The following is a 24,255-nucleotide window of genomic DNA, read 5'->3' as shown; positions in this document are numbered from 1 at the left end:
CTTCTGCAGCAGGGCAGGGACACAGGGGTCACTGTGCATGACAAACAGCACTTTTCTTGTGAGTTGTGATGACCTTTTGGGGTCTGTTTTTGAAATCCGTCATGGCCTGGATACAGACGACATTCCCTTTCTGTAGAAAAACCTAAAGCAGAAAATATTTTGTGAGCCACTGCAGAGGCTCTTTTTGCCTTGTTTCTTTTTCTTGGTGCTTCTCTGCTGATAAGAAAATATGGCATCATGTTGTGTCTATTACAAATATAGTGCAAAGGCTATCAAAATACTGGCATGAAACAGAAGGATGGTGACTTCCTGTAGTACAGTGAGTTATGATGCTTATCATGGATTTCAGAAAATTAATCTATTGGCTGTGTAAAGAAGTGGCTCTTGCAGGATGTCAGAGCTTTGTTTTGATCTGTTTTACCTCTGTACACTTTGGACACAAGTGGTACAGCACCACATACCTTTCCCTGAAGTTTTGTTGTCACAGAGTTCATGTTACTCAGAGCTCAGGCTGTACTCAAATCCATGTATTTGGGTTATGTGGATTCTGGATATTCCAGGAAACCACATCCAAGTCTGGATTGTCTACTTGCAGCCTGCAAACTTTCTCTCTACCTCCCAGTGTTTGCTTCTCAAGTTAAATATAATGTGGTTCACTGTAAGAAGATTGGTCCTCTTTAGATTCCAGGGTTATCTAAATAATGTCACTGTGTTCATGCTGTTGTGCATTCCCTATCTGTCACTGTCTGTGTGTGGCTGGGGAATGGAGCATTCTAAGAAGTGGTGTTTTGATTCAGTGAACAAATTAAAAAACACTCACTATTTTGGGCTCATCCAAGACCAAATATTTTGGAGTTCAAATGCCTTTAAAAAAGAAAAGATAGTTTTTTGAGACAAAGTTCTTAGTTCGGCCTGAGATAAATAGTACATATGAGAATAGTTTTAGCAAAGGACAGGAGGTCAAAATTGCCAAGGATGTCACTGCAGACTAAGGCAAGCAGGAGTTGTGATCCTACCACTGCTTCTGCTTTAACTGAGGTGTGTATACAGACTGCAAGGATGTGCATTGTGCATTTTATGCTCAGTTTGAAATCTCAGTTAAACAAACCATGAGAAGCTCTGGGCTGCAGTGAGACTCCCAGGCAGCAGAGTAGCCAGCAGCATTAGTCATGCCCCAGAAAAAGTGACGTGCACTGACAGCATCAGTGCACAAAGCCTGGCAGGTTAGATCACTCCTGCTAAAACCACGGGCAGCTTGGAACTGTCCAGTCTTGCACAACTGCCTGGCTGTCACTGAGCTCTGCCAGGAACTGGAACACCAGGTTTCAATTGTTTTTTTGTCCAAAACAGCGCAGTAGGAGCAGGTGAACCCTTGCCCTGGATGAGCAGCCTGGGAAGGGACCACTGCTATGGCCAGGCAGGGCCAGCAGGGAGGAAGAGGCTGGGAGCTCACAAGGAAAGGGATTTGCCTTCTGCAGTGCTGCTGTGTAAGCCTTGCTGGACCCCTTGGGTTGGCTTTTCTTCACCTATCTGATATGAAATGCATAAAAGCACTGGCAGCAGGGACAATGGGTCCATGGTTTGGGCCAAGCTGCAAACCTCAGAGATCACCAGTTGTGGTAAACAAGAGAGAGAGTAACCAGTGTTCAGAAGGGAGCCCAGTACTTGATGGGGGCAGTTTGTTGTACCATAACATCCAGAGGTGTTAACTTCCAGTCCTGCAAATGGTTTCACATGTGTCCAACACAAATGCTCTGCTGAAGGCTCAGATGTGTGAAATGATGTAAGTGCCTTCAGTAGTTTTGTGATTAGGTCTGCATGTTTAATCCTGGTCTTCACTTCTGACCCTCAGAAGGACTTTTCTGTTCCTTCCCAGTTCATGGCTGTGACATTGAAAACCATCAATCTGCTTTAAATGCTTTAGGGACCAGTCCTGGCATCCTCACTTTCACTGCTTCCTTTAATTGGAAAAGGCAGTTGACTGCCATTCTTGTCTGTTTTCCTTTCTGATGTTATTTTGTTGTGTTCAGGGCTTTTTGTTCTGTTTCTCTTTCTTTGGTGGGGGTTTTATGTATTTTAGTTTCAAGTATCACATGCTCTGGACATCTTTTTTATTTATTAATTATCTTCTTTGTGGCCAGTATCTTTCTTCACTTTTTTTTTTTTTTTTTTCCTTTTAAAATCTATTTTCAGTCAAACAGGTTTAAAATTCAAATGTAAAACTAACTTCCTGGAATTGCAAAATTTGGTCCCAGGTGTGGTCTCTTCTTGAGTGACACATTATCAAAGGCATTGGTCCAAGTCACTGTGGTTTTGCTTCTCGTGAAGAAGAGAGGTGCCACGTATCTCCCATGTTGTGACACTTGGTAAATGCTGTCAGTTTGAGGACCTGTTGCACTGATCATAGGAAAAGAATGTTGCTATGGCAAAAAAAGCAAACAGTTGTTTTGTGAATTGCTTAACTCAGAGAAAAGAGGGAGTTCAGTGTGCATATGAGAGCAGAATGGCACTTTTCTAATGACTTCTATTTGCTCCTGAGACTTCACTTTTATGAGCACCATTGAGTCATGGCCAGTAAGCAGGATGACAGATCCTTTTGCATGGGCAACACAGAATCAGATTGCTCAGCTTAGAGCTTACTGTATGTTTCATTAGAGAGTGATCAGCCACAACCTAAGAAAAAGATATTAATTTCTTTTTGATTTGAGAGGAAACTTAGCAACAAGACAAAGTGTCTTTACAGAGAGCAGAAATTTCAAGTGGAATAATGTAAGTTGGATGGAGATACCAGGAAAAGATTATTCTGCATTTGGCAACTTCAAATGCTTTCACAATTCTCAGCTGTGTGGTGGGCCACACATTCCTTGGGCTGCTCTAGAGTGACACTTCCTGCATGTGCTGTCAGTTGAAACCCATGGGGCTAAGTTTGCCTGAGGATGTGGGGAACATTGTATAAAAAAGGAAACAAATAGACAGAAAAAGAAGGGGGTTCCATATTATGAATGGCATTTCTCTGAATTTGTATGACTGGCAGAATGTTGTGTGCTGTTATCTTGCTGAACACAGCTCTTGGCTGTCATGGCATTCATGATGTGCTGCATTTTGGTGCTGCTTGCTGCACAGACAAGCTTTGCCATGTTAGAGCTGTGCTCAGAGCTCTGAATTCCTTTCATCAGCATCACAGAATGGTTTGGGAAGGGACCTTTAAAGTTCATCACATCCAACCCCTCCACCACAGGCAGGGACACCTTTCACTAAACCAGGTTGCTCAAAGCCCCATCCATCCTGGCCTTGAACATGGCCAGGGAATGGATGTGTCATGGGGCACCCACAACTTCTCTGGGCAAAATGTTCCAGTGTCTCACCACTCATAAGAAATTTCTTAGAATGGTAGAATGATGATTTGGGTTGGAAGGGACCCTAAAGATTATGTAGTTCCAATTCCAAAATATTCTTCATTATGTTCAATCTAAATCTACATTCTTTCAATTTAAAACCAGTCCCCCTTGTCCTGATACTACTGGGTCTGGTAAAAACTCTGTCCCCATCTTATAAGCTCCATTTATATATCAAAAGGCTGCAATAATGCCTCCCCAGAGCCTGCACTGCTCCAGGCTGAACAACCCCAACACTCTTAGCCTGTCCTCATGAGAGAGGTGCTCCAGCCCTGTAATCTCCTTCAGGACCCTCCTCTGGACCTGCTCCAACAGGTCAGTGTCTGTTTGGAATGTGGGCTCCAGAGCTGGATGCAGTACCCCAGATGGGGTCTTGGGAGAAGAGAGTAGAGGGAGAATCATGACCTTGACCTGATGGCCTCTTTTGAAGCAGCCCAGGACAGTCCTTAGATTGCCTCTGCTTGTTTCTGTGTGCAAATGACAGTCCCTGAAATAAGAAGAAGGGCAGTAATGGCAGCTAAGGAAACAGGAGGATGGATCAGCAGGGGCAGGAAGGAGGCAGTGAGTTGGAGAGGTGGACACTATCAGAGCAGAACCCCAGTCTGAGCCATGATGTGTGGTGACAGCCTGAGCAGAGTTTGGCCAAAGTGTCTTTATGATCTTTAGACCTTTTGCAAGCAGGACCTAAACAGTTCCTGTCCTGTTTCTTCCCACCTGAAGCTCCTGCTTACTCTTTGCAGTTTCCCATCCCCTCTTTCCCTGTTGCTGGATGCTGGGAACTACACAAACCCTGCTGGACCACCTTGCTCTGACAGACCAATGCAAGATTAATCACCTGTCTTTATCCCTTCCACTTCTCTTCTGCTCTCCTAGCACTGGCATGCACTCTTCCCACCCAGAAGCTCAGACTTTGCTGTATTCTTCCCAGATTTCAGTCTGAGGGAAAGGGAGAAGTGGTACCTGGATACTCCTTGCTCTTTCTTTACTTTTCTCAAACTGGAGACCACAGACATACAAGTAAAGAAGCTGTTCTTGTTATATATGCTACAGTGTTATGTGACATTGTCTTTTGGAAGGACAATATTTCTATTCAAGAGATGTTCCTGAAAACAAAAATTTATTTTCCTGTCTGAAAGCCAGTATTTGGGTGACAACATAGTGTGTTAACACAGAAGAAATGAGGATATTACTGTATATGCTCTTCTGAAAAATAGGCATTGAGGTCAGTTGTATGAGAAAGGAGGAGGAAATATTTAGGTAATGAGAAAAGCTGATCACCTTATGGAATGTAGAGAGATGTGAAAAATGGTGCTCTGTGAAAGTGATGGTGAATGATCATGGCAGGGGGAATTGGTGGGATGCAGAATCTACACAGGAGAGCAGTACAGAGGTGAAATTTAAATAGCAATGATCTTGAAAACAAAGCAAAAAGATATGTGGAACCACACCAGGCTCCTGCAAGGGACTATCATGTGGCAGGTAAAAGGGATTTCATACTAGTTCAAGCTTGGGCTTATTTTGCATTTCACATTCAGAGTTTTGTGGTTTTGACTCTAAATGCAAATGGATGTGGATATGCATATTTTGAAAAGAGGAAATGTGACCCTTCTCATAGAATAGATTTGTGAAGTCATGCCCTGCTGCTTGTCATAGTAAGATAGGTCCACATTTGCCAAACAAAATTCTCCACACATTCTGTACCTGCTGTTATCCCAGCTACACTGCAAGAGACTGATAGCTTAGTCATTCACTTCAAGGCTGGTTTACCTTGGAAAATAAACTTTTCCCTTTTTTTCTTGTTTAAAATGGGATATGTTTCAGTTTGCACAAAAAAAAAAAAAAAAAAAAAAAAAAAAAAAAAAAAGCAGCAAACTAGTTCTGCTTTAAGGCATCGTCTGCTGCCTCTCTCACCTGTTTTACAGCAGTACCCTATTTTCATTCTGTTTTCTTTAGGAGAATTATTGAATGGTTTTTTTCAAAGTGGATGTGAACTTTTTCTTCTCTATGCTGGGATCTGATCACAGAATGCAGATGTAATAAGCAGTCTATTTGCGTTCCTCGATCTCAGAATAGGTTTCTGCCTTCTCCCTGAAGACTTCCTTTCGTTTACATTTCTACAGCATTTCTCACAAGCACACTACACTGTCTGCCTACAGATTTTTTTTCAGGATTTTAACAAACCTTCAGGACACAGGTAGCATGGAAAGTAGGAGCTGCCACAAGATTTTGCGAGGGCTCCAAATGAGACACTAAGCATAAAGTTTCTGTCATCATGTTGCTTTCTATGACTCTCCCTCTTTCCTGTGTACTTCCCTCTCCTTGGCAATTTGGTGCTCATGTGAGATAGATGTCTTCAAGGTACAAGAAGGTACCCAGCCCTTCTCAGAACTGAAGCTTCACCCCAAAACGAGTGTACAGAACAATTTGCTTTGTATTTTAACGTGTTGGTTGTACAATGTGAAAAAACCTTTTTTTTTTCAACAAGAAGCTAAACAGATCCAGCTAAAATGCTGCCTTGTTCTGTGCTTTGTTTCTTCCAGCCCTGACACAAATGGAAACCATAATACAAGAAACCACTGAGTACACCCGTCAGCGGAAGGTGTTTGGGCAGCCTGTGCTGCACAACCAGAGCGTGCACTTCCGCCTGGCCGAGCTGGCCACCGAGCTGGAGCTGCTGCGCTCGCTGCTGCAGCGCGCCGTGGGTGAGCTCCACACCTGCAGCCCAGGCTGCTTCCCTTCCTGCCAACAGCCTCACCAGGCTAAATTTCCAGAGTGACTGCTTTTTTTATCTCCTCTTCTGTTTTTTAGCTCTCTATGTAGAAGGCAACGATGTGACAAAATTTGCTTCCATGGCTAAGCTAAAGGCAGGTCGTCTGACCCGTGAGGTGACCGATAGCTGTCTCCAGTTTTGGGGAGGAATGGGATTCACCAGTGAAGTTCTTGTGAGCAGGTTTTACAGGTAAGGGAGTGATGAAAACACAAAGTGGCTTTAACAGAAATTCAGCCTCTTAAATGCCCTGATAAACAATCACCTACTTGAAAAGAGCACCAGCTCCTCACCAGTGTGAATGGCCTTGTTCCACTTCATAGCATGTCACTGAAGTGGGCTGCAGATGCAGGGACACCCAGTGTAATTAACTTTGGACACTAAGTGTCAGAGGTTACTGTTCTTTTGCCAAGTCTTGGCTTTGCATTACAGTTGTGAAGTTTGAACTACCCATGGGTTAGCTTAAATGTCAAATGAAAGCAGAAAACAGTATTTTCCCTGATGGTTCTCTGGTATCTGCCACAGAGTAGAAAAAAGAGGGGGGGAAATTAAGAGCTACCAACCAGTGACTTAATTTTCTCTTTGCTTTTGATTTGCTTGTAATCCTGATTACAAGGACAGAACTAAAACCAGGAGCTTTCTTCCAATATGAATGAAAATCAGCTTTTTTCCCAGATATGTGTGAAACTGGAGTTCCCCACTTCTGCAGTAGTCTGTTCTGATAGCAGTCTCCACCCTCTTAGTCACATTAGATACTATGTGAGACATATGAGAGATGTAATTGCTTCCAGAAAGTTGTCAGGTCATTAAAATGGTACAGAGGCCTTTTTGCAAATCAGCTGAAATCCCTTCAAATTTTCGTCTGTGTCTACTTAGAGCAAAATTATCCTTAAGGAAACAGTTTTCTTGGTATCTGGCCTCAGTGTCTCATATTCTGTAGAAGTACAAAAATTAATCTTGGGTTCTCTTGCAGTAACAGCTTTCTGTTAAGCCCTTACATAGACAATACCCAATCCAAAGTTAGCCAAATTAGTGGTTCAATTAGCTAAAAGTTTTGGTAAATGTGTCTGTGTAAAGTGAGAGCAGAACACTTGTTTCTTCTTAGGTAGGTTGTTACTTTTTCTGTTTTTAAAAGCATTTTATGAACAAGAATGTCATTGCAGTAAGTCAAGAGATCCTCAATATTTTTGAAAAGTGGACTTCTGAAATTTTCTTACGAAGGTACAGACTGCTTTATGATGGTGATTTTAAGCCAGCTGTCAATCTGATGTTTTTTCTTAGTTATTTTTTTCACAGCCTTATTTTAATAACTAATGGTCACGGATGATGGAGATGTTAAGAGCTACTGCAGTAGGCACTCAATAAAATGGATCCCTGTCTTGCAGCACTTACTGTAAATGTTGTAGTCTGTACAGATTAATGAGTATGTGCTTTTACATAGCTTTAAGACTTCCTAGCCCAGTACAGTAGTGCTAACTGTGAGCAGGGCTTTTCTGTGTGGATTCCACCAGAGTGGTTTCCAAGTACACCAGCAGTCACATTTTTCCTTAGAAGAAATCCAGAGTGTTTCCTGTTGGCGTACACAGTCAGCTGGCTAAAGAAATATATCTATCTCTAAAACAAACACTGTTATAAATAAGGCTAAAAACAGTGTGATATTTATACTCTGAAATTTTCTATGAATCATTAGAATTCCACCATTGAGTAACCAAAGGTCCAGGAAGGGACAAGGAGAGTTTTACCTAAATAAATAATTATAGGTTCAAGTCAGAATGTTGTTAATCTGTAACAATAAGCAAAGCAGCAACTTCCCTAAAGCTGCTGTTTTTACTACAGCAATCTGAGTAACCATTCACGTCAGTGTGATGTTTGTCCAGTAGCAGAAGTATAATTGCACAGCAGGACATCTAGTCCTAATGTACAAACATTTTTGTAGCATAATCTTTATGAAGTTTCCAAAGAAATGTTGGTTAGTCTTCGACATATCAGGCTGTTAGTCACTCCTCAAAGAACACACAGCACAATGCATGGTCAGGCCACAAAGTCTCTAAATTTTAGTGTCAGTTAGAGATCATGAACAGAAATGGCACAAAACTGTTTGCCAAATTACTTTATTCATATCTGTCATTTAATCATTAACATTTTAAACTTAGCAGAACAACTGGCATTTCTTAAGTGCCTATTCTCTAGAAGGCACAAAGAGAGCTTCTTCTCCATGTAGGTGTCTCTACTGGCTTGATTTTATATATGTAAATGTCTCACTTGTACAGATTCTAATAAGGAGAAGAAGTTTAAAAAAAAAGAAGTTAGAGCCCAAATATCTAAAGGTTTCATAGAAAAATACAAGCCAATATAAAACCATAAAGAATGGACTTTCCAAACTGTACCCTAAAAGCAGGATTCTGGAGAAGGAAAGCACTAGCCCGGAGTCATGTGTGTTTATTTTTCTCTCCTCTGTCTGAAAGGCCTTAAAGGCATTGTGACTTGGCAAAATTCAATTACTGAACAAACCCATCATCTGTATGAAAAACTCAGGTCATGAGAGACCAGAGGAAAGAAACCTTTTAGTATCAAGTTTATTGCAGTTTTTCAGATTTCATGAGTGTTAAAAAAATTCAGATAATGATCCATATATTTTAATAGTAATTATGTGCACTTCAGTTGTTATAGAAGGGACTTATGTGGTCTTCTTAAAAGAACTTGGTTTGTTGTTTGTTTTTTTTTAATTAAGATTATTACTTAACACCATGTCTAACTGCTTCCATTTCTTACAACTTTTACTCTTGTGGGCTGTGATGGGGAGAATGCTATCCTTTCTTTACTTGCTACATTGTGAAAGACTCAAGAAAGCAAGAGTGAAAAAAATTGACTACTCATGTGAAACAGAAGTGTAAATAGCATTGCAAATGCATAGCTGAAGAAACACGTTTTCATTTTTCTTCTCAATTGTCATGTAGTTACTGCAATATGAAGGTCCTTTTGTAACTGAGGAGAGTTAAAAACAAACTTCTGCATAATTTTAAGTGGATTTTTAAAATAAGTAATATATTTACATCTAGATTTTTTTTCCTTCACATATTTAAAAAACAACACCAACCCAGGACGTTAGTTCAAATACTTCATTCAGTTTCATTTTGTATTTCATTGTTTATAATCTTTCATTCTTCACAAAACATGTCTAAACTTGAGTGAGTCCAGACGATTCAGGGGTTTAATCAGTTTTTATCATTACAGCAATTTATGTTTGCACCAAACAAAATGAAACCTATCCATTTCTGCTGACAAAAACAATTTGCTTTGAAGTCTGTAGCTAACTGCTGAGACAAGGCTTAATCCCAGTTCCTGTCATCTGTGAAACGAAATCTGCAGTTTCCACCTTTTTCTGCAGAGGCTTTGAGACAGATGCCTGTCTACCACTTTGACTTTATGAGTAACTTGAGAAGGAATTTAGGAGATGAAGCACATGACATCTATCTTTATGACAGCAAATCAAAGCAGATACCTGTACAGTGATGACTTTAAAGTAGAGCTATGCTCTACTCTCTGCTTTATGCTCAGAGCAGGCCAAGGTGATGCCCATTCCCTCCTCTTGGCCTTCAGAATGTCCCTGAGGGGGAAGGGACAGGGTCATGGGAACTGGCAGGCACGGCTGTTGGCTGTGCCAGCCTGGTCAGAGGCCTGCTGAACTGGGTGGCACCAGCTCAAACTCTTCACTCTAGAACAAAACCTCCTTCAGATTCTGCTTAATTTGGACAGCCTATAATCTAGCTGAGTCTGCAGATGGAAGCAGTCACAAAATATTAGGCTTGAGAGTTCATCAGTATGTTTTTTTGAAAAAATCCTTGCTAGGAATAAAACCTTAAAATAGTTAAAACCTAAAAATCCTTAGTTATGAGAAAAAAAGAATAAAGCTTTTATGTTGAAAAGAAGCAGTGTATAAATGGCCTGGGAAGCAGTGCTACTCTGAGCCATGCAAACCTTGGTAAGGATTTCTAACCAGAGAAGCAGAGAGCAGCATCTCTGAGGGACTGCTGCCATAAAGCCAGGCTATTCGGGGAAACCAGGGCTTAAGCCAGCAAAACTCATTTTCTTCCCCATGTCTGACCAGCACTGATCACTGCCAGAAAAGGGAAAGAAAATTTCTGTTTATTTTGACAGGAGTTTGAAGTTTTGTGAAGACACTTGCATCATAGATAGTGCAGGAGGCTCCTCTCAGATTGTTTGGGAACAGAAAAGACTTCAATCCAATTCATGTGGTTTTCCAGAGGAAAATGTAGTGTAGAGCAGCTCCCAGAGCAGGCCCAGCTTCTCAGCTGTAGGTAATAAATGGTACTTAAAGGCACAACTGCAAACATGATTGCATTTTACCAGCTTGAAGCTACAGACAAGATATTTTACAAGAACTAAAACTTCTCTTGTGCTGTGAATGGGTATCTGTCCCTGCTTTATGGCTAGGGAAATTGTACACAAGGGAGAGTTCAGACTGGGATAAGCAGCAGCTCTGATTTTCAGGAAAACTGGGACCCAAAGTTTTAGGGGCAGGGTAATAGGTATGGCTTAGCTTGTGCAAAACAAGGTCCAAATGTCACTCAGGGTGCTGAGGGTTCAATACCAGCCAACAGAGGAATTTAAACTGAAGGCTATTTTGGATTACACTACTTAAAAACACATTTCAGGCTGTAAATTAGAGGGATCCTAATCATTTGAACAACTTTGTTATCTCATAACCTTCAAATTAGGGTGGTCGAAGGTTAAAAGGAGCTTTTTTTTTCTCCTTGAAGCAGTGCTTGACACATTTCTGAAGGCTGTATGACATGGCTTCTATGGAGATGGGAAATACACTTTGAGAACGTGGAGGGCTTTTTTTTTTCTTCCTGTTGCTACCTAACTTGAAGTTATTGACAACCTGATTGAGTTTGGTTAGTGGGAATGGCTCCTCACCCTCCCTCCTAAGTGCAGTTTCTCACCTTGACATTGAAGAATTTTTTGCTTTTATTCATTAAATGTGGATTATTTTTTACCATTTATGTATCTTGATTTGGTTGAGAGAAGTCTTATAATCAGACATGTGGGATTTCCTGAATATAAGGAAACTCTTCGCAGAGAATATTTTAGAGGGATAGAACACAATAGTTGGATTTCTCTCCTTCCTCAGCTTAACTCCCACTCTCTAAAGAAAACAGCATTCAACAGCATTCAGCAACTAGCTAGAGGTTTGGTCCCTCAAAATGACACCTTACAAACTGGCTGGTGTGCTGCAGGCTGGTTCCTCGTGGTTCTTGGTCAGGGGGAAGCCACCACAGGTTGGTGCTCACCTCAGCAGGGCTGCAGGTAGTTCAGGATGTGCTGCTCTGTCATGTGGCAACAAAAAGGGGATGCAGAAATCAAAAGCAAAATGTTACTGTGCCAGATCAAAAGCCTTTACAGCAGTAGCCTAAAAATATCCCTTACAAAAGCATTTAAATTCCAATATTTATATATATTGAAATATTTATATGCTGTATTAACAATGCATTCTTGATATAATATATCAAACCATAAACATACATTAAGTAACTGATACACAAGCAGACTATCCTATGTCCTCTTCCCCAGCTTCCTTATAGAGTTTCTGGCAGGATAGTTAATCCCATGGTTTTGTTTTCTTATGATGAAAGCAAGTTTCTTTCCCAGAAGAGAACTGCTAGATTAATATCATTTGAGTCTTTTGTCATTTTAATCCGCTTAAATTAGGGGGAAACCTTCTGTCCTGTCTCCCCAGAGGAGAGATCAGAATTAGTCACCTGGCTGTAGATTCTGTAAGAAATATTCCTTATATCACCCATAGACACAAAAATATAATTATCAGCAAATTCATAAAGATACACACAAGCACAAAACATATGAAAGGTGTTCTGTTATTTTGAGATGTGTCTTGTTATGTGATAGCCTGACTTGTCTGTCACACACCACCAAAGCCAGATCTTACTACTGCCTGTTTGTAACTTTATATAAACAAGCCCCATGTGTCCAGGATTCCTGCTGCAGAGAGAGGATTTCTATTGACATCGCAGAGGGGCTCTGAGGATTAGTTACTTGTTGCTACAGTGAAGATGCCAAATGCTGAGCACTGGCAGGGGCTTTCTGCAGCTTGACAAACCAGACAGCACCACAGTGCTAAGAACAAGCAACCTACCACTGTTCCAGGTCTGCTGCCTTCAGCAAGGCCCATAGGAAGGGGAGGAATCTTCAGGTTACTAAGTAGGTAGTTTAGAATTGTTCTGGTAGTTTTATTGGTGGTGGTTTTTTTCTTCTCCTCAGAGGTAAAATATTTGTGAGTAAAATTGCCCAAGGCTGCAGTAGTTACCACTCTGGCTAGCACTGGGAACCTAGGCAATACTGTTAGGAATGACTTAGGGCTGGTAATGGCAGGTTTTAAACGAGTGTGATTAGAAGTATCAAATCAAGAGTAAATATTCTTGAAGCAGCCATTCATTTTATAGCACAAAAGCTCTATAAACTATAGAAAACTATACCAGACTACTTTACAACACTACTTGTACTATATTATGCACTATATATAACACTGATAAGGCTTTTACCTGATCTAACATAGCCATTAGGAAAATCTGGACTAGTTAAAAACCATGAATGGAAATTGTCCCCTTTCTGTGCAATTCTCCAAGAACTCATGCTGGTCAACTCTTTCACCACAGTTAAGCAAATTTAAGTGCTGCAACGCTTTTTGCTGCTGGCCTGGGAAAGCTCCCTCCCCTCCTACAATTCAACTGTAGGCTTAGGCACCTAGAGGTTTGGGACAGGCCCAGCAGGAGTGCTGTGGGAAGCATCACAGACCACCTGCCCAGGAGCCAGTGGATGAGGTGTTCTGCAGGCATGTGGAGTTCATGTGCAATGTGTAAGTAATTCTGGGCAAGCAGAGCACCATCAGAACAGCATGCAAATGTTTAAATCTACCCTTTGTATTTCTGCAGGGACTTGAGATTGATGTCAATAGGAGGTGGCTCAGATGAAACCATGCTTTCCATCATATGCAAACACATGGACGTACTTCCAAGAAAGTGATGCATCTCCACTCTTCCTTGAAAATGAAGAAAGCAAGAGCATGACTTGTGCTGCACACTGAAGGTGACAAGCAGCCAAGACGCTTCAAGCTGAAAAGAGATCAGTAATTTTGCCAGCAAAATGCACATCAAGGTCTTTCACCATTACCACTCTGCGTTTTCCAGCGTCAAATTTTTGTTGATATGGAGCACTCTGAAAGCCTACAGCCCCCTGCATTCTGTGTTTTCAGTGGGTTACTTAAGTTTTCCAATGACCCATCCTAAGCACACAGAAAAAAATGTGTTCTTTAGTCAAGCTTTATCAACACTTTAGAGCACCTAAGCTGACAATTACAAAACAGAAGCTGTGTAGCTTAATCTCATTTCAGTATAGCTTTGCTTTCAAGATGAACAATTATGTCACAAAATGATTCCCTGCCATAATCAAACCCCAGAACAGTGCCCTTTCTCTTTTTTGCCCCTCTCTAATTACAGGTACCTTTCCTATCTTTCACTTTTAGCAAGCAATCATCAAAATGAGCTCTGTCATCTTTGCCAAATCCATATCAATTTGTACTCCACTCTGTCATGGACTTTTGGTGATGGGAGTAGTGTTAAATTTGTATTTGCAGAACTCTACAAACAACTGTTTAAGTGTATCTGAAGCTTGTGGAGGCCTGAACTTCAGCAGCAATGTATCATGTTTTGTGCATAATTATTAAAAAAATATTACAATAAAATAAACACGTTAATATAAAAACAATATAAAATAAAAAATAAACATGCTAATATGAAAACTGTGCAGAATTGCTTAAAGCCTTTCTAAAACAGCCATTTAAGCTGGAAGAGGCAGCCTGTATTGTTGACTAAAAAAATAAAAATTGCCCCTTAAATACAGCACCATTTAAAAAAAAATACACTGGTATTCTACAGTAGGAAAATATGTATTTAAACAACACTAGCTAGGATAATACTACAGGACACTTTATTTGTAAGTTCATAATTGGTTATTAATAGTAACACATCATACAGTATTTCTAGAAAAGTTTTCCAAAAACTGTGGAGAAAATTTCAATATCTAAGAAACTTAATTTTATTTTAAATTTTAAACTCAGAAGTATAATAGCCTCAATGATTAGAAACTACTTGGTGAGCCAAAGCTAAGTCTTCAAAATAAATTGTCTAAATGTGACTGCACCTCCAACAAAAGCAAATTATAATATACTTTAATATAAAATTCAAAATATCTTCCATTGTATTTCAGATATCATGCACTGTAGATTTAGGGTCTATCACTAATTGAAAAGTAAACATACTAATGGTAAAAGTTCGAGTGATTCAATGGAATCATTTCAGTTTTAGATACTTTAAATATAAAGAAAATATTTGTACTGTGTCCATATTGGTTGGTCCCAATGATGAAAGGCATTTGCTTAAAAGAATAGATATGTAAACATGATCTGTCACATTTAAATTAAAAAATATAAATCCAGTTTTAAGTAACTTCTTGTCAAAATATGCAGTTTAAACTACTTAAACATTATCAGATCTAAACACAAAAGTAATTTTGGGGGTACCACTATTACACTTGCTAGCTTCAGGCCAGCCTTTTAAAAATCCACAGGTAAAATATACTTAGAAAGATCCACATATTCTTTGTGTTTTTGCAACTGAAATTACTTTATGCCTGAAACTGGAGCTCTAATTTAGAGCATGGCCCAGAATGAAAAGCAGAATGAAAAAGAAAGCCTTGAAATTCTGCAATTATTTCATTTTCAAATAACCATCGTCCTTTGAATTTTTTCAATCAATTCTAAAAACTATTTTTCCCTAAAAAAAAATCCATTCCGCTATGCTAGCACTCTCTGCATATTTACAAATAATCCCCCCCAAAACAGGGGATGATGGAAAAACTCTGATACATTAAGAAAACTATATATAACTTCGCATTAAGTGTTAATGCAATTTACAACAATTTTACTGTGTTTTATCCACAAAATGTGCCACTTTAAATCAATGTCTTCATTAACTAAGACTAGAGTTGAAATTACACAATGTAAACCAGAGGTAACATGCATCACCTCAGTTTAATAATCCAGTATATTACAAAAAAAACAAATAATGAAAAGAGCATCATGTAGCATAACAGCTTTGTCTGGCTTCCTCTGGAGAGTGTTCTCAGTCTGCCCATAGTTGCACCTAGAAGTCCACCTGTAGAGTCAAAATCATTCTCCTACATTAAAAAAAAAAACAAAACAAGCAAACAAAAGAACAAAAAACATGTTACTTTGAGAAAATAAACACCCTTACAGCTCACTAAATACAGTTTTCCCTGTTTTTTCAAAGTCTCCAAAACTAAAATTATTTTAGAGGCAAAAATTAAACAGGAAAAACCTTCTCCCATTTATCCAGTGCTATTTTTACCCTAAGCCAAAGAAAAGTATAAGCAAAAAAGGCATTTCTGACTCCCTTATTTTTTGCTTCCTTCTTCTATTCTTGAATGAATACAATTAAATATAAAAGTGCCTTTTCAATTATACATTTGCTAATTGAAAACCTGTACTCATATCTGAAGCATAATGTATTTGCACATCTTATCTTTTTGAACAGAAGTACTGATATTGCTGACAAATCAATCATATTACAACAACAAGCTCTCAAAATTTTAATACCAATGTTCATACTAAAAAACAGGATGCTTTACATTATTATCTTCTAATCCTGACCCATATTTAAAGAAAGCTAGTTATTCAATACTTACAATTTCTGATAACATTTTATTCTGGTTTTTAACTTCTGTTCCAATTTCAATAGAAAGCTATAAAAAAACCCCAAAAACAAAAAACCAAAAAGTATTAAATATGAGTAACCTGTTAATACATAAAGAACCCAGTCAAAAATACAAGACATGACTAGCATTTCCCCAGTGAAAGCAATACCTGCTATTTTCAAAAAACAAAATAACATGCACAGTATTCTATCAATAGCCCTTAAGGAAACAAAGATTTTTCATCTAACTAGATGAGTCTAAAGAGTCACAGAAAGTACTCAATGCTCTTCTTTCCCTTTTGCAGATAACGTCTTACTTGAATTATTGCATGGACTTTTTAAAAACTCGAGATCTAGTCAAGCCTGAAGTAGCAATTACCCATTTCCTAGAACAACTGTCAAAACTGCTGGCACACAGCAGAGAAAACCATGAGCATAGACTTGACTAAAAGCATTGCTGGAGTTGATACTTGTAACCTGCAAACACATCTCTTCTGCCAAGCTGCAGCTGTGCTAGAAATGAAACTTTCTTCAGTGGACTTGTGTAGCCATCCTCTGCTTTATGTCACAGAAGGGCACTGCAGGACAAGGAGGAAAGCTGCACAGGCCAGGGAGAGCCAGTCCTGAGACAGTGACCATGGCCAGCAACAGCCTGGGCAGAAGCCTGGGACAGGTCCCAGGTCAAGCCAGAAAATGAAGTCAGGTTAGGGTTGGAATCAGGGAGGTATGAGACCAGGCACAGCTGGAGCTGCAACATCACAAAGGTGATGCCTTTGAGCCAGCCAGAAGAGCCTTGGCTTAAAGCAGCTCTGGAGTTAAACAGGGGAGAACTGGCACTGAGCCTGATTCTTAGCAGCTGTTCCTCTGTTATCAGCACACTGGCCTTAAACAATCTGTTCAACTTCTGGGGTGGAGGGAGATGCACTCCATGCTTTGGATTAGCCAAAACTTGTTTGTTTTCACGTGTCAAAACTTGAATCTCATTATCTCATACTGATGCATTTCAATCAAGAGTGAAACTGATTTTACATGAGGCTTCTTGGAAGATTATGTGAAGGCTATTCCATAGGCCAAGATTATTCCATTGCACTAAAAGATGCAACTCCAGAAAGAGCTCCTTGGGGCACCATGAGCTGTTCTGTTGACATACATGGATTTTGAAATGTAACTTACCACAACAGGGGACAAGAAATGAAATCTGATAACAAAGGTCAAAGCCTTTTTTTTTTTTTTTTACCCCTTAACTTGCTCTAAATTCTTATTCTAAACCTGTTTGATTTCTCTTTGGGACTAAACAAATTTTAAGCAACAGTATAAGCAGTAAGACTTTGAGTGAGTTCAGGCCTAAAAAATTCACTGGAATGTGCTTTATAAAACTTTAAGCTTTTAAGAACAAGAAATCTGCATAACTTTAATCTCAGAGCTGTCTTTCAGTTAGAGTTGTTTGAAAGAAGTTTTCAATGTCTGTATCAGAATCATCAGCACACCAAATTTTTCCTTCAGAGGATTTTACATACTATTTCCAAGAGCTGTTTTCACATTACACATTTTTTTGACTGAAACTCCCATTCCCCATTCCCCTGCACCACTGAGGGTTAAGAAGTAGAGAAAACTGGGAGTGAAGTTGAGCCCAGGAAAAAAGGAAAGGTAGTTGCAAGGAATTTTAATTCTTTTATTTCTCATTACCCTACTGATTTTGCTGTCAATAAAATCATTTCCCCAGGTCAAGTCTGTTTGTTCATGATGATATTTGGTGGGTGATCTCTCCCTGCCCTTACCTTGATGCATGAACCTTTTATTTTACTTTTTCCTCTCTTGTCCATCTACCTGAGTAGTGATAGAGAAGCTTTGGTGGTCACCTGACATCCAACCAGGTTAACACATCAGTTTTAAATTTCTGTTTTAACTAAGTCTACTGCTTCCCTGACTCACATATTAGAATTTAATGAATGTGGTGATACCACTGTAGTTGAATACGTACCGATTTAATGGCACTGACTTTTGTACGCAGACTTTCTGTCAGTCTGTCATTCTCTTCCTCATAAACACTGTAGCCACTGTTGGTATAGCCATAGCTCCCTGCAGCTGCTCCATCACCTGTAAACACAACAGTCAGTAGTCAGAGACAGACAACACCACTGGAGCAAGTGTTCTGCATGTTCCTGGAGCAGGAGCTCAACCTTTTTCTAAATGCGTAAGTTACCCTTCAATATGCAAATAAGAGAAGAGAAACTGAGGAATGGCTGTAATTTTCTTTTTTCTTGATAGTGTTTTCAGATGAGTTCTATGGAAATCAATCCAGGCACTTCATGGAGATATGAATGAAACATTGAGGTCATGATATGTGGTAAATCAAACCGAAAATAGGAAAGTTGAGATTATTCTCTAACAAAGAAAAATATCACTCAATCACACCTTTAAAGAAGAAACTGTAGTATGACCATGTGAGTTTCTTTATAAACAAGACCTTAGAGCAGAAGCCAGGCCTCTGAGTAGAGCACTGCTGTTTCAGTCACCATTCTGCAGTTCTATTCTCATTCCTGCCTTTTTTTGGGTGATAGAGCTTCAGGACTGTCATCCAGACAACTAAGTCAGCTCAGTATGAGGGGCAGAAGGAATGAAAGCTGCTCAGCCCCACACATTCACCTCCTCCAACCTCTAATAAAGATCTCCTACACACAGCAGTTGGACAGCAGCATGGGCACAGGAGAATTAGTCATATCCAGTTAAGAAAAAAGTCAGTCTTAGACCTCCAGTCTAAGAATTGAAAACAATGAAGAGAGATAAAGATGTAGAAAGGCAACCAGAAAAGAAATACTGTAAGATTTATGATAAAGAACCCACGAGATTAATTCAACTAAAAATCCTATTATAACATTAATAAATATTTTTAAATGTAAATAAATACTTTCTTGCATAGGGAAAATGGCACAATAAAATTGAATGCCTTTTAAATACACATTAAAGATTTAGTGTTTGGGCGGATTTCTTGTTTTTGAGAAAAAAGGAGCGAAGAGACACCAACCACATTCACGTTGAGAGCTGTCTCAGAAAGCTTCATTGTATGCTTGGCATCCATAATATTAACACTTTAAAATAAAGCATTACAATGCTATTTTGATATTTTATATTTACCCATTAAGCCAACCTTTAGATCTAAGTAGTGAAGACTTTTTTCATTTGTACTTGTCAACTGTTACTCTGTAAGTTAAGCTGGACAGATCTTCAACAAGACTGAATCACAGAATCTTCTGAGTTAGAAGGGACCCACAAGGATCATCCAAGTCCAGCTCCTGGCACTGCACAGAACCATCTTCACAAGTCACACCACGTGCCTGACAGTGTTGCCCAAATGTTCTGAAACTCTGTCAGGCTTGGTGCTGTGACCACTTCCCTGGGGAGACTGATCCAGTGCCCAACCACCCTCTGGGTGAAGAACCTTTTTCTAACACCAAGCCTAAACTTCCCCTGACACAACTTTAGGCCACTCCCTTGGGTCCTTTCACTGGTCACCAAAGAAAAGAGATCAGTGCCTGCCCCTCCTCTTCCCCTCACAAGGAAGTTGTAGACTACAATGAAAGGCATGTTTTTATTTCATCACAGTGAGTCAAGAAGCCTTTTTACCCTGACCTGAATTAAAATGCCTAACACAGAAATGTAACTAAAATGTTACGATTTATAGAGTCAGGGTTGTTCTCACCATGTCTGATTGTACAAATGCACCTAACTACACTGCTTCCTACCAAGTGACACATGATCTTGATTGTAAGTTAATATACCATACAGCTTCATGCCAAAACATCAAAACTGAGTGTTCTTAAATGGACTGTGGCAATGCAGACATGAACAAACACCCCAAAGCTTTTCAACAGGCACAGCTACTTCTTTCTATGTCATAGGAAGCACAAGGAGGAAGCCTGGCTACAACTATTCAGGGGAAGCACAGAAATTTCAGCGTGACAGTTCTGTGGCTGTGCTGCTACACTGTACCAGGGACACAGCGAACATAACTGCAGGCTAAGAGAGAGACACCAGGTGACAAGCTGGTGACAACTGCAGAGGTGCTGGTACCCAGCTTCTATTTCCAACCTAGTAAATAAAATGTAGTTCTAGTGACAGCTGAAATGTCAAGGTAAAGCAGAAAATTTTACTGCAGCTGGTAACAGATGTTTGCTTAACCTTCCAGAAGACTTTTTTAAAAAGCAGTTTCAGGACGATCCCTAAGGCATTCTGGCCAGAAACAGCCTAAAAGCAGGCATGCTCTTTCTTCAGAACTGCTTGCAGAAACATCCATCCCCTCCTCATAGCAGCACACAGCTGTATGACCTCCATTCCAACCAAGAGGGACCTGTCAATCCACAAAGGAAAGGACTGAAGACCTAAGCACTATCAAATGCCCACGTTTTAATGATAAACATCCTAACATCTCTCTTGATTCACTAAGAAGTGTTCCCAAGACTTGTTCTATTTCATTAAAACACTACTGCACGATACAAATCTGAAGTGTAGGAGTAAATCTAGGGTAGTGTCAGACACAGCCCTGAATACTTTCTAGGAGGAAGCCCAAAACTCAGTGATACATTTCAGAAGTGTAAACATCTCCTAAGCTTTACAGTGCCGTCACAGCACCCACATGGTTGTAGAACATGACGTGGGAGTTCAAAGTTTCCTTCTAGTCATCAACATGACTCCTGGCTGAAAAATGAGGCCTGAGCTGCTCACAACACTCAGCAGGAAGTCTGCAAGGATTTCTCAATTTGCATCAGATTATATCTGTAATAAATTTATAATAGTTGGGATTCTTGTGGATTTTGCTCCCTAAACATGGCTGGAAAACATACAGAAGCACTTAAAAAAATCCAACCCAAACGAACAATTTCTGAATTTGGAAAGGACTTGACAGAAGAGCAACAAATCTGCCTATCCATGGGAACACCAAACTAACATGTTAGAACAACTAAACAACAGCACAACTAAATGGGGCAAGACTATTTACAAGAGCATGCAGTGACAGGAGAAGGGGAAGGGTTTAAATGCAATACTAGAAAAGAATGCTTTACTGCGAGGGTGGTGAGGCACTGGAACACGCTGGCCAAAGTTGCTGTGGATGCCCCATCCCTAGAAGTGTTCAAGGCCAAGCTGGATGGGTCTCTGAGCAATGGGTCTAGAGGAAGGGGTCACGGTACGGGGGGGTGGACCCAGACGGCCTCCGAGGTCACTCCCAAACGAAATCCTATGATTCCATGATAAAAAACAAACCCTAGCGCTGCTCCGTAAATCCAGCTGGGCCAGAAGAAGAGGCAGGGTGACGGCCTTTCCCCGCCAAAGCTCCCGAGCCCGGCCACACCCTGCCCCAGGCCACAGCTCCCCTCACGCCTCCCGCCCCCAGCCCTGACAGGCAGGGCCCGGCTCCGCGCCGCGCTTACCCAGCCCCGCGCGCCTCATGGCTCTGCCCTGAGCTGCCGCGGGAGGAGCGGGACGAGGAGAAGGAGGAGGATAAGGATGAGGAGGAGGAGAAGGATGAGGAGGAGGAGGAGGATGAGGAGGAGGCCGGGAGCGCCGCGGGGACACGGCGGGCCTGGCGCGGACCCTGCACCCGCAGCGCCACGACAGCGCTACGCGCGCGGCCCGCTGGGAGCGCGCCGGGCCGCGCGGGGGCTGCTGGGAGCTGTAGTCCCGGCCGAGGGCCGAAACGGACCGCCAAAAACTTAAAAATTCTGTGCTGACAGGAGCTTTTCACTTCTTTTTTCCCTCCACCGTTTATTTAGAAGTAACAGGCATGCCGCTGCAGCATACCGAAACTTAGACTGGAAACCTGAAGATTACATTATTATTGAATGATTTAAATTTTGTTTTGGAAGATAATTTCTCCTTCATTCTTTCCCCTCTTGCAATGCTTTAGCGCATATGTGTTTTGTCTGCTAATGTGAAAGATGTGACTCACTCTACGCCAGTGAATTGAATTTATTTGCCGGGATGATACCAGAAGGGTTTATCAGCACTCCAATGTAAAGCAAACACCGGAGTCCATTCAGAGTTTGCTATTTCAGGTGTGGTGTCCACTGCCCTAAAGAAGCTGATCTGCCATTCCAGCTGCCACAGGCTGCCTTGTCACTAGCTGCTCTGGTGTTTGTGTTCTGGCAGGAGCTAGGACCCTCAGTACTGGACCAGCCCCTACTTGCATTGCACAAGGTAAATAAACACAGACCACAGCTCCTTCTTCAGCCAGCTCACAGCACACCAGGAGTCCCTCCTGTACAAGGGAAAATAAAATAGTTCTGGTCAATAAGAGAGCCCATGGCATCCTGCTGGCATCCTGCTGACCTCCTGTGTAATTGCTGTAAGGCACCCCAAGTCTCCTTTTGCAGTGAATAAACCCCAAAATAATTGCAGCTTTTATTTTCTCTCCATTTGTGGAAGTGCATTTAAGGCCTCAGTTTGTGTCTGTCTAACTTCAGGACAGACATTGAGGAACTGTTGATTTAGTTACTTCTCTGTCACCTCCGGATGCCTTAGTCTCAAACAACCTTATAAAGAGTAAAGTTAGTTAATGCAAATGTCGCTTTGTAATTTTTGATAATTTAAGCAATTTATCCAGGATTTCAAGCACAGCATCATTTGCACATCTAGAACAGAGGAGAAGGCCAAGGAGAAGAAGTGAGCTGCAGAGCTGTCACCTGTAGTGCTCACTGTGCAGCTATTTTCCATGGGATTCTGTCTGGAATTCAGCAATTCTTACAGGAATTTGCTAGCTGCCATTATTGATAACGTGACACTTGATTTACAGAAGTTCAGGAAAATGCATCAGTTGTTTCAAAGAAGGAAAAAATGCTATTATCAGATTGAAGCTCAAGGATTTGCCCTTTGAGGTAAAACCATCTAAAGTTCACAGAGAGCTCCATTTCTTACCTTATTGGGGCCAGGTCTCTTAAAGGATTATGTGCTTAGAGCAGCAAAAATTACACGTTGCAAAATTTACAGAAAATGAACAGATTCTGAGAAAACCTTCTTCCTGAGTGCTTCAGATTTGAACTAGGGCTCTGTTGGGTGCAATGTCCTCTTCATCACAATTTTAGTGTGACAGTCTCTACACAAGTAGTCAGAGAGTTAAAACTGAAGTTTTAGGAGGCAGTAGGAAATGTCTTTTCCTAACAGCTGGCCTGACTCTCTCTCTTTGTTAGGTGTAATTTTATTTACATTTTCCTCTTCATACATCATCCAAAAAAATTATTGCATTTTGTGATATTGCTATATGAAAAGATTTGTCTTTACAGTATTTGTATACCATATCACTTTTTTCTTTCCCACATGACTCATCTTCAATTTTTCAGTAAGCATGGATTTATATATAACTAGGTAAAATGTATATCTCTCGACAAGTGTTGTAGTTATAATTCCTGTTAAGGGACTCATTTTTCATTTTTATTTACATTTTTTTGTAAATCCCAATTAACCACTTGTAAAATGTTCAGAACTCATAATGTTAGAGGAATAATCTCCTTATTATGTTGTGACATAACATCTTGAGTTTATATGCAATTTATAAATAGCACGTTTAATTCTACAGTTTCTTACAGCAAAGCATGAAAATGATACTGACATGATTAATGTTTCAAATCCATTTTAGTCATACTGAATTTATGGTTTTTTTCATACACTGGAAGTACCTCATAGCAAGGAAATCGTGATTCCATCTCACAGCAGAGGCTGGACACAGAGGTCAGCTGGGTGTCATTAATATTCACATTGCTTATGCTCTATTTCCATGGAACAGGAAATAGTATTCCTGTTAATGATTTCACAGAGCAAGTCTGTGAAATAATACAATTTTTCTGTTGTGATTATCTGTGCTGCAGTTGTCTTTCTGGCCCATTCCCTGGCAGCTCCCTGTGCGGAGACCCTGCCCTGAACCCCCCACCCTGGCAAACCAGCTGTGCAGGTGAGGCTGCAGCTGCTCCCCAGCATCTGCACTTCTTCCTGCCAGGAAGCCTAAATGAGTAGTCAGCAAGTGGTTTTAAGTGAGTGACTCATCAGTGTTTTGTTAACCAGTGACAACATGCAGGAAGAAAACTCACATAAAATAAATAAATTAATCCTGCAAGCTTACCCGTCTTGTCAATGCTTTTACAATCTTTTAATTGTAGCCTGCTGCAGGTGTGTCATTGTCAGAGACCCTGCTGAGGCAATGTGCCTGTCAGTCTCCTTTCCCCAAAATATTAATGAACAATTTACTGTTTAAAAAAACAAAAATTATGTCTTTTATAAGAAGAGCATCCCACATGTC

The 24,255-nt window shown here is 40.4% G+C and overlaps 2 protein-coding genes across 2 annotated transcripts in view; one reads left to right on the top strand and one right to left on the bottom strand.

Annotated features, from left to right (window-relative positions):
- LOC130249123 (probable acyl-CoA dehydrogenase 6) overlaps positions 1-14,004 on the top strand; it is a 75,653-nt gene extending 61,649 nt beyond the window's left edge. Inside the window, exons 7-9 of the mRNA XM_056483587.1 lie at positions 5,936-6,097; positions 6,204-6,354; positions 13,134-14,004. Of these exons, the coding sequence (XP_056339562.1) occupies positions 5,936-6,097; positions 6,204-6,354; positions 13,134-13,224 (404 nt within the window). The 3' untranslated portion in view covers positions 13,225-14,004. The remainder of the gene's footprint in view (positions 1-5,935; positions 6,098-6,203; positions 6,355-13,133) is intronic.
- A 161-nt stretch (positions 14,005-14,165) lies between these two features.
- On the bottom strand, positions 14,166-21,610 carry BET1 (Bet1 golgi vesicular membrane trafficking protein). The gene is made up of 4 exons (XM_056483588.1): positions 21,398-21,610; positions 17,953-18,068; positions 15,964-16,020; positions 14,166-15,435 (listed from the first exon to the last, which is right to left on the bottom strand). Exons 1-4 carry the CDS (start codon positions 21,414-21,416, stop codon positions 15,280-15,282), a joined length of 348 nt encoding a protein of 115 aa, XP_056339563.1. The 5' UTR covers positions 21,417-21,610; the 3' UTR covers positions 14,166-15,279.
- Positions 21,611-24,255: the final 2,645 nt, after the last annotated feature.

This window comes from Oenanthe melanoleuca, chromosome 2 (assembly GCF_029582105.1).
Source record: "Oenanthe melanoleuca isolate GR-GAL-2019-014 chromosome 2, OMel1.0, whole genome shotgun sequence".
Taxonomy (NCBI): Eukaryota; Metazoa; Chordata; class Aves; order Passeriformes; family Muscicapidae; genus Oenanthe; species Oenanthe melanoleuca.
This window is presented reverse-complemented; position numbering and strand designations above follow the sequence as displayed.

Coding starts and splice junctions, on each gene's coding strand:
- BET1 (XM_056483588.1), bottom strand. Junction 16,021..17,952: donor AAGTCAGTGCCATTAAATCG/GTACGTATTCAA, acceptor GTTTTTTTATAG/CTTTCTATTGAAATTGGAAC. Junction 15,436..15,963: donor ATAAAATGTTATCAGAAATT/GTAAGTATTGAA, acceptor TTTTTAATGTAG/GAGAATGATTTTGACTCTAC.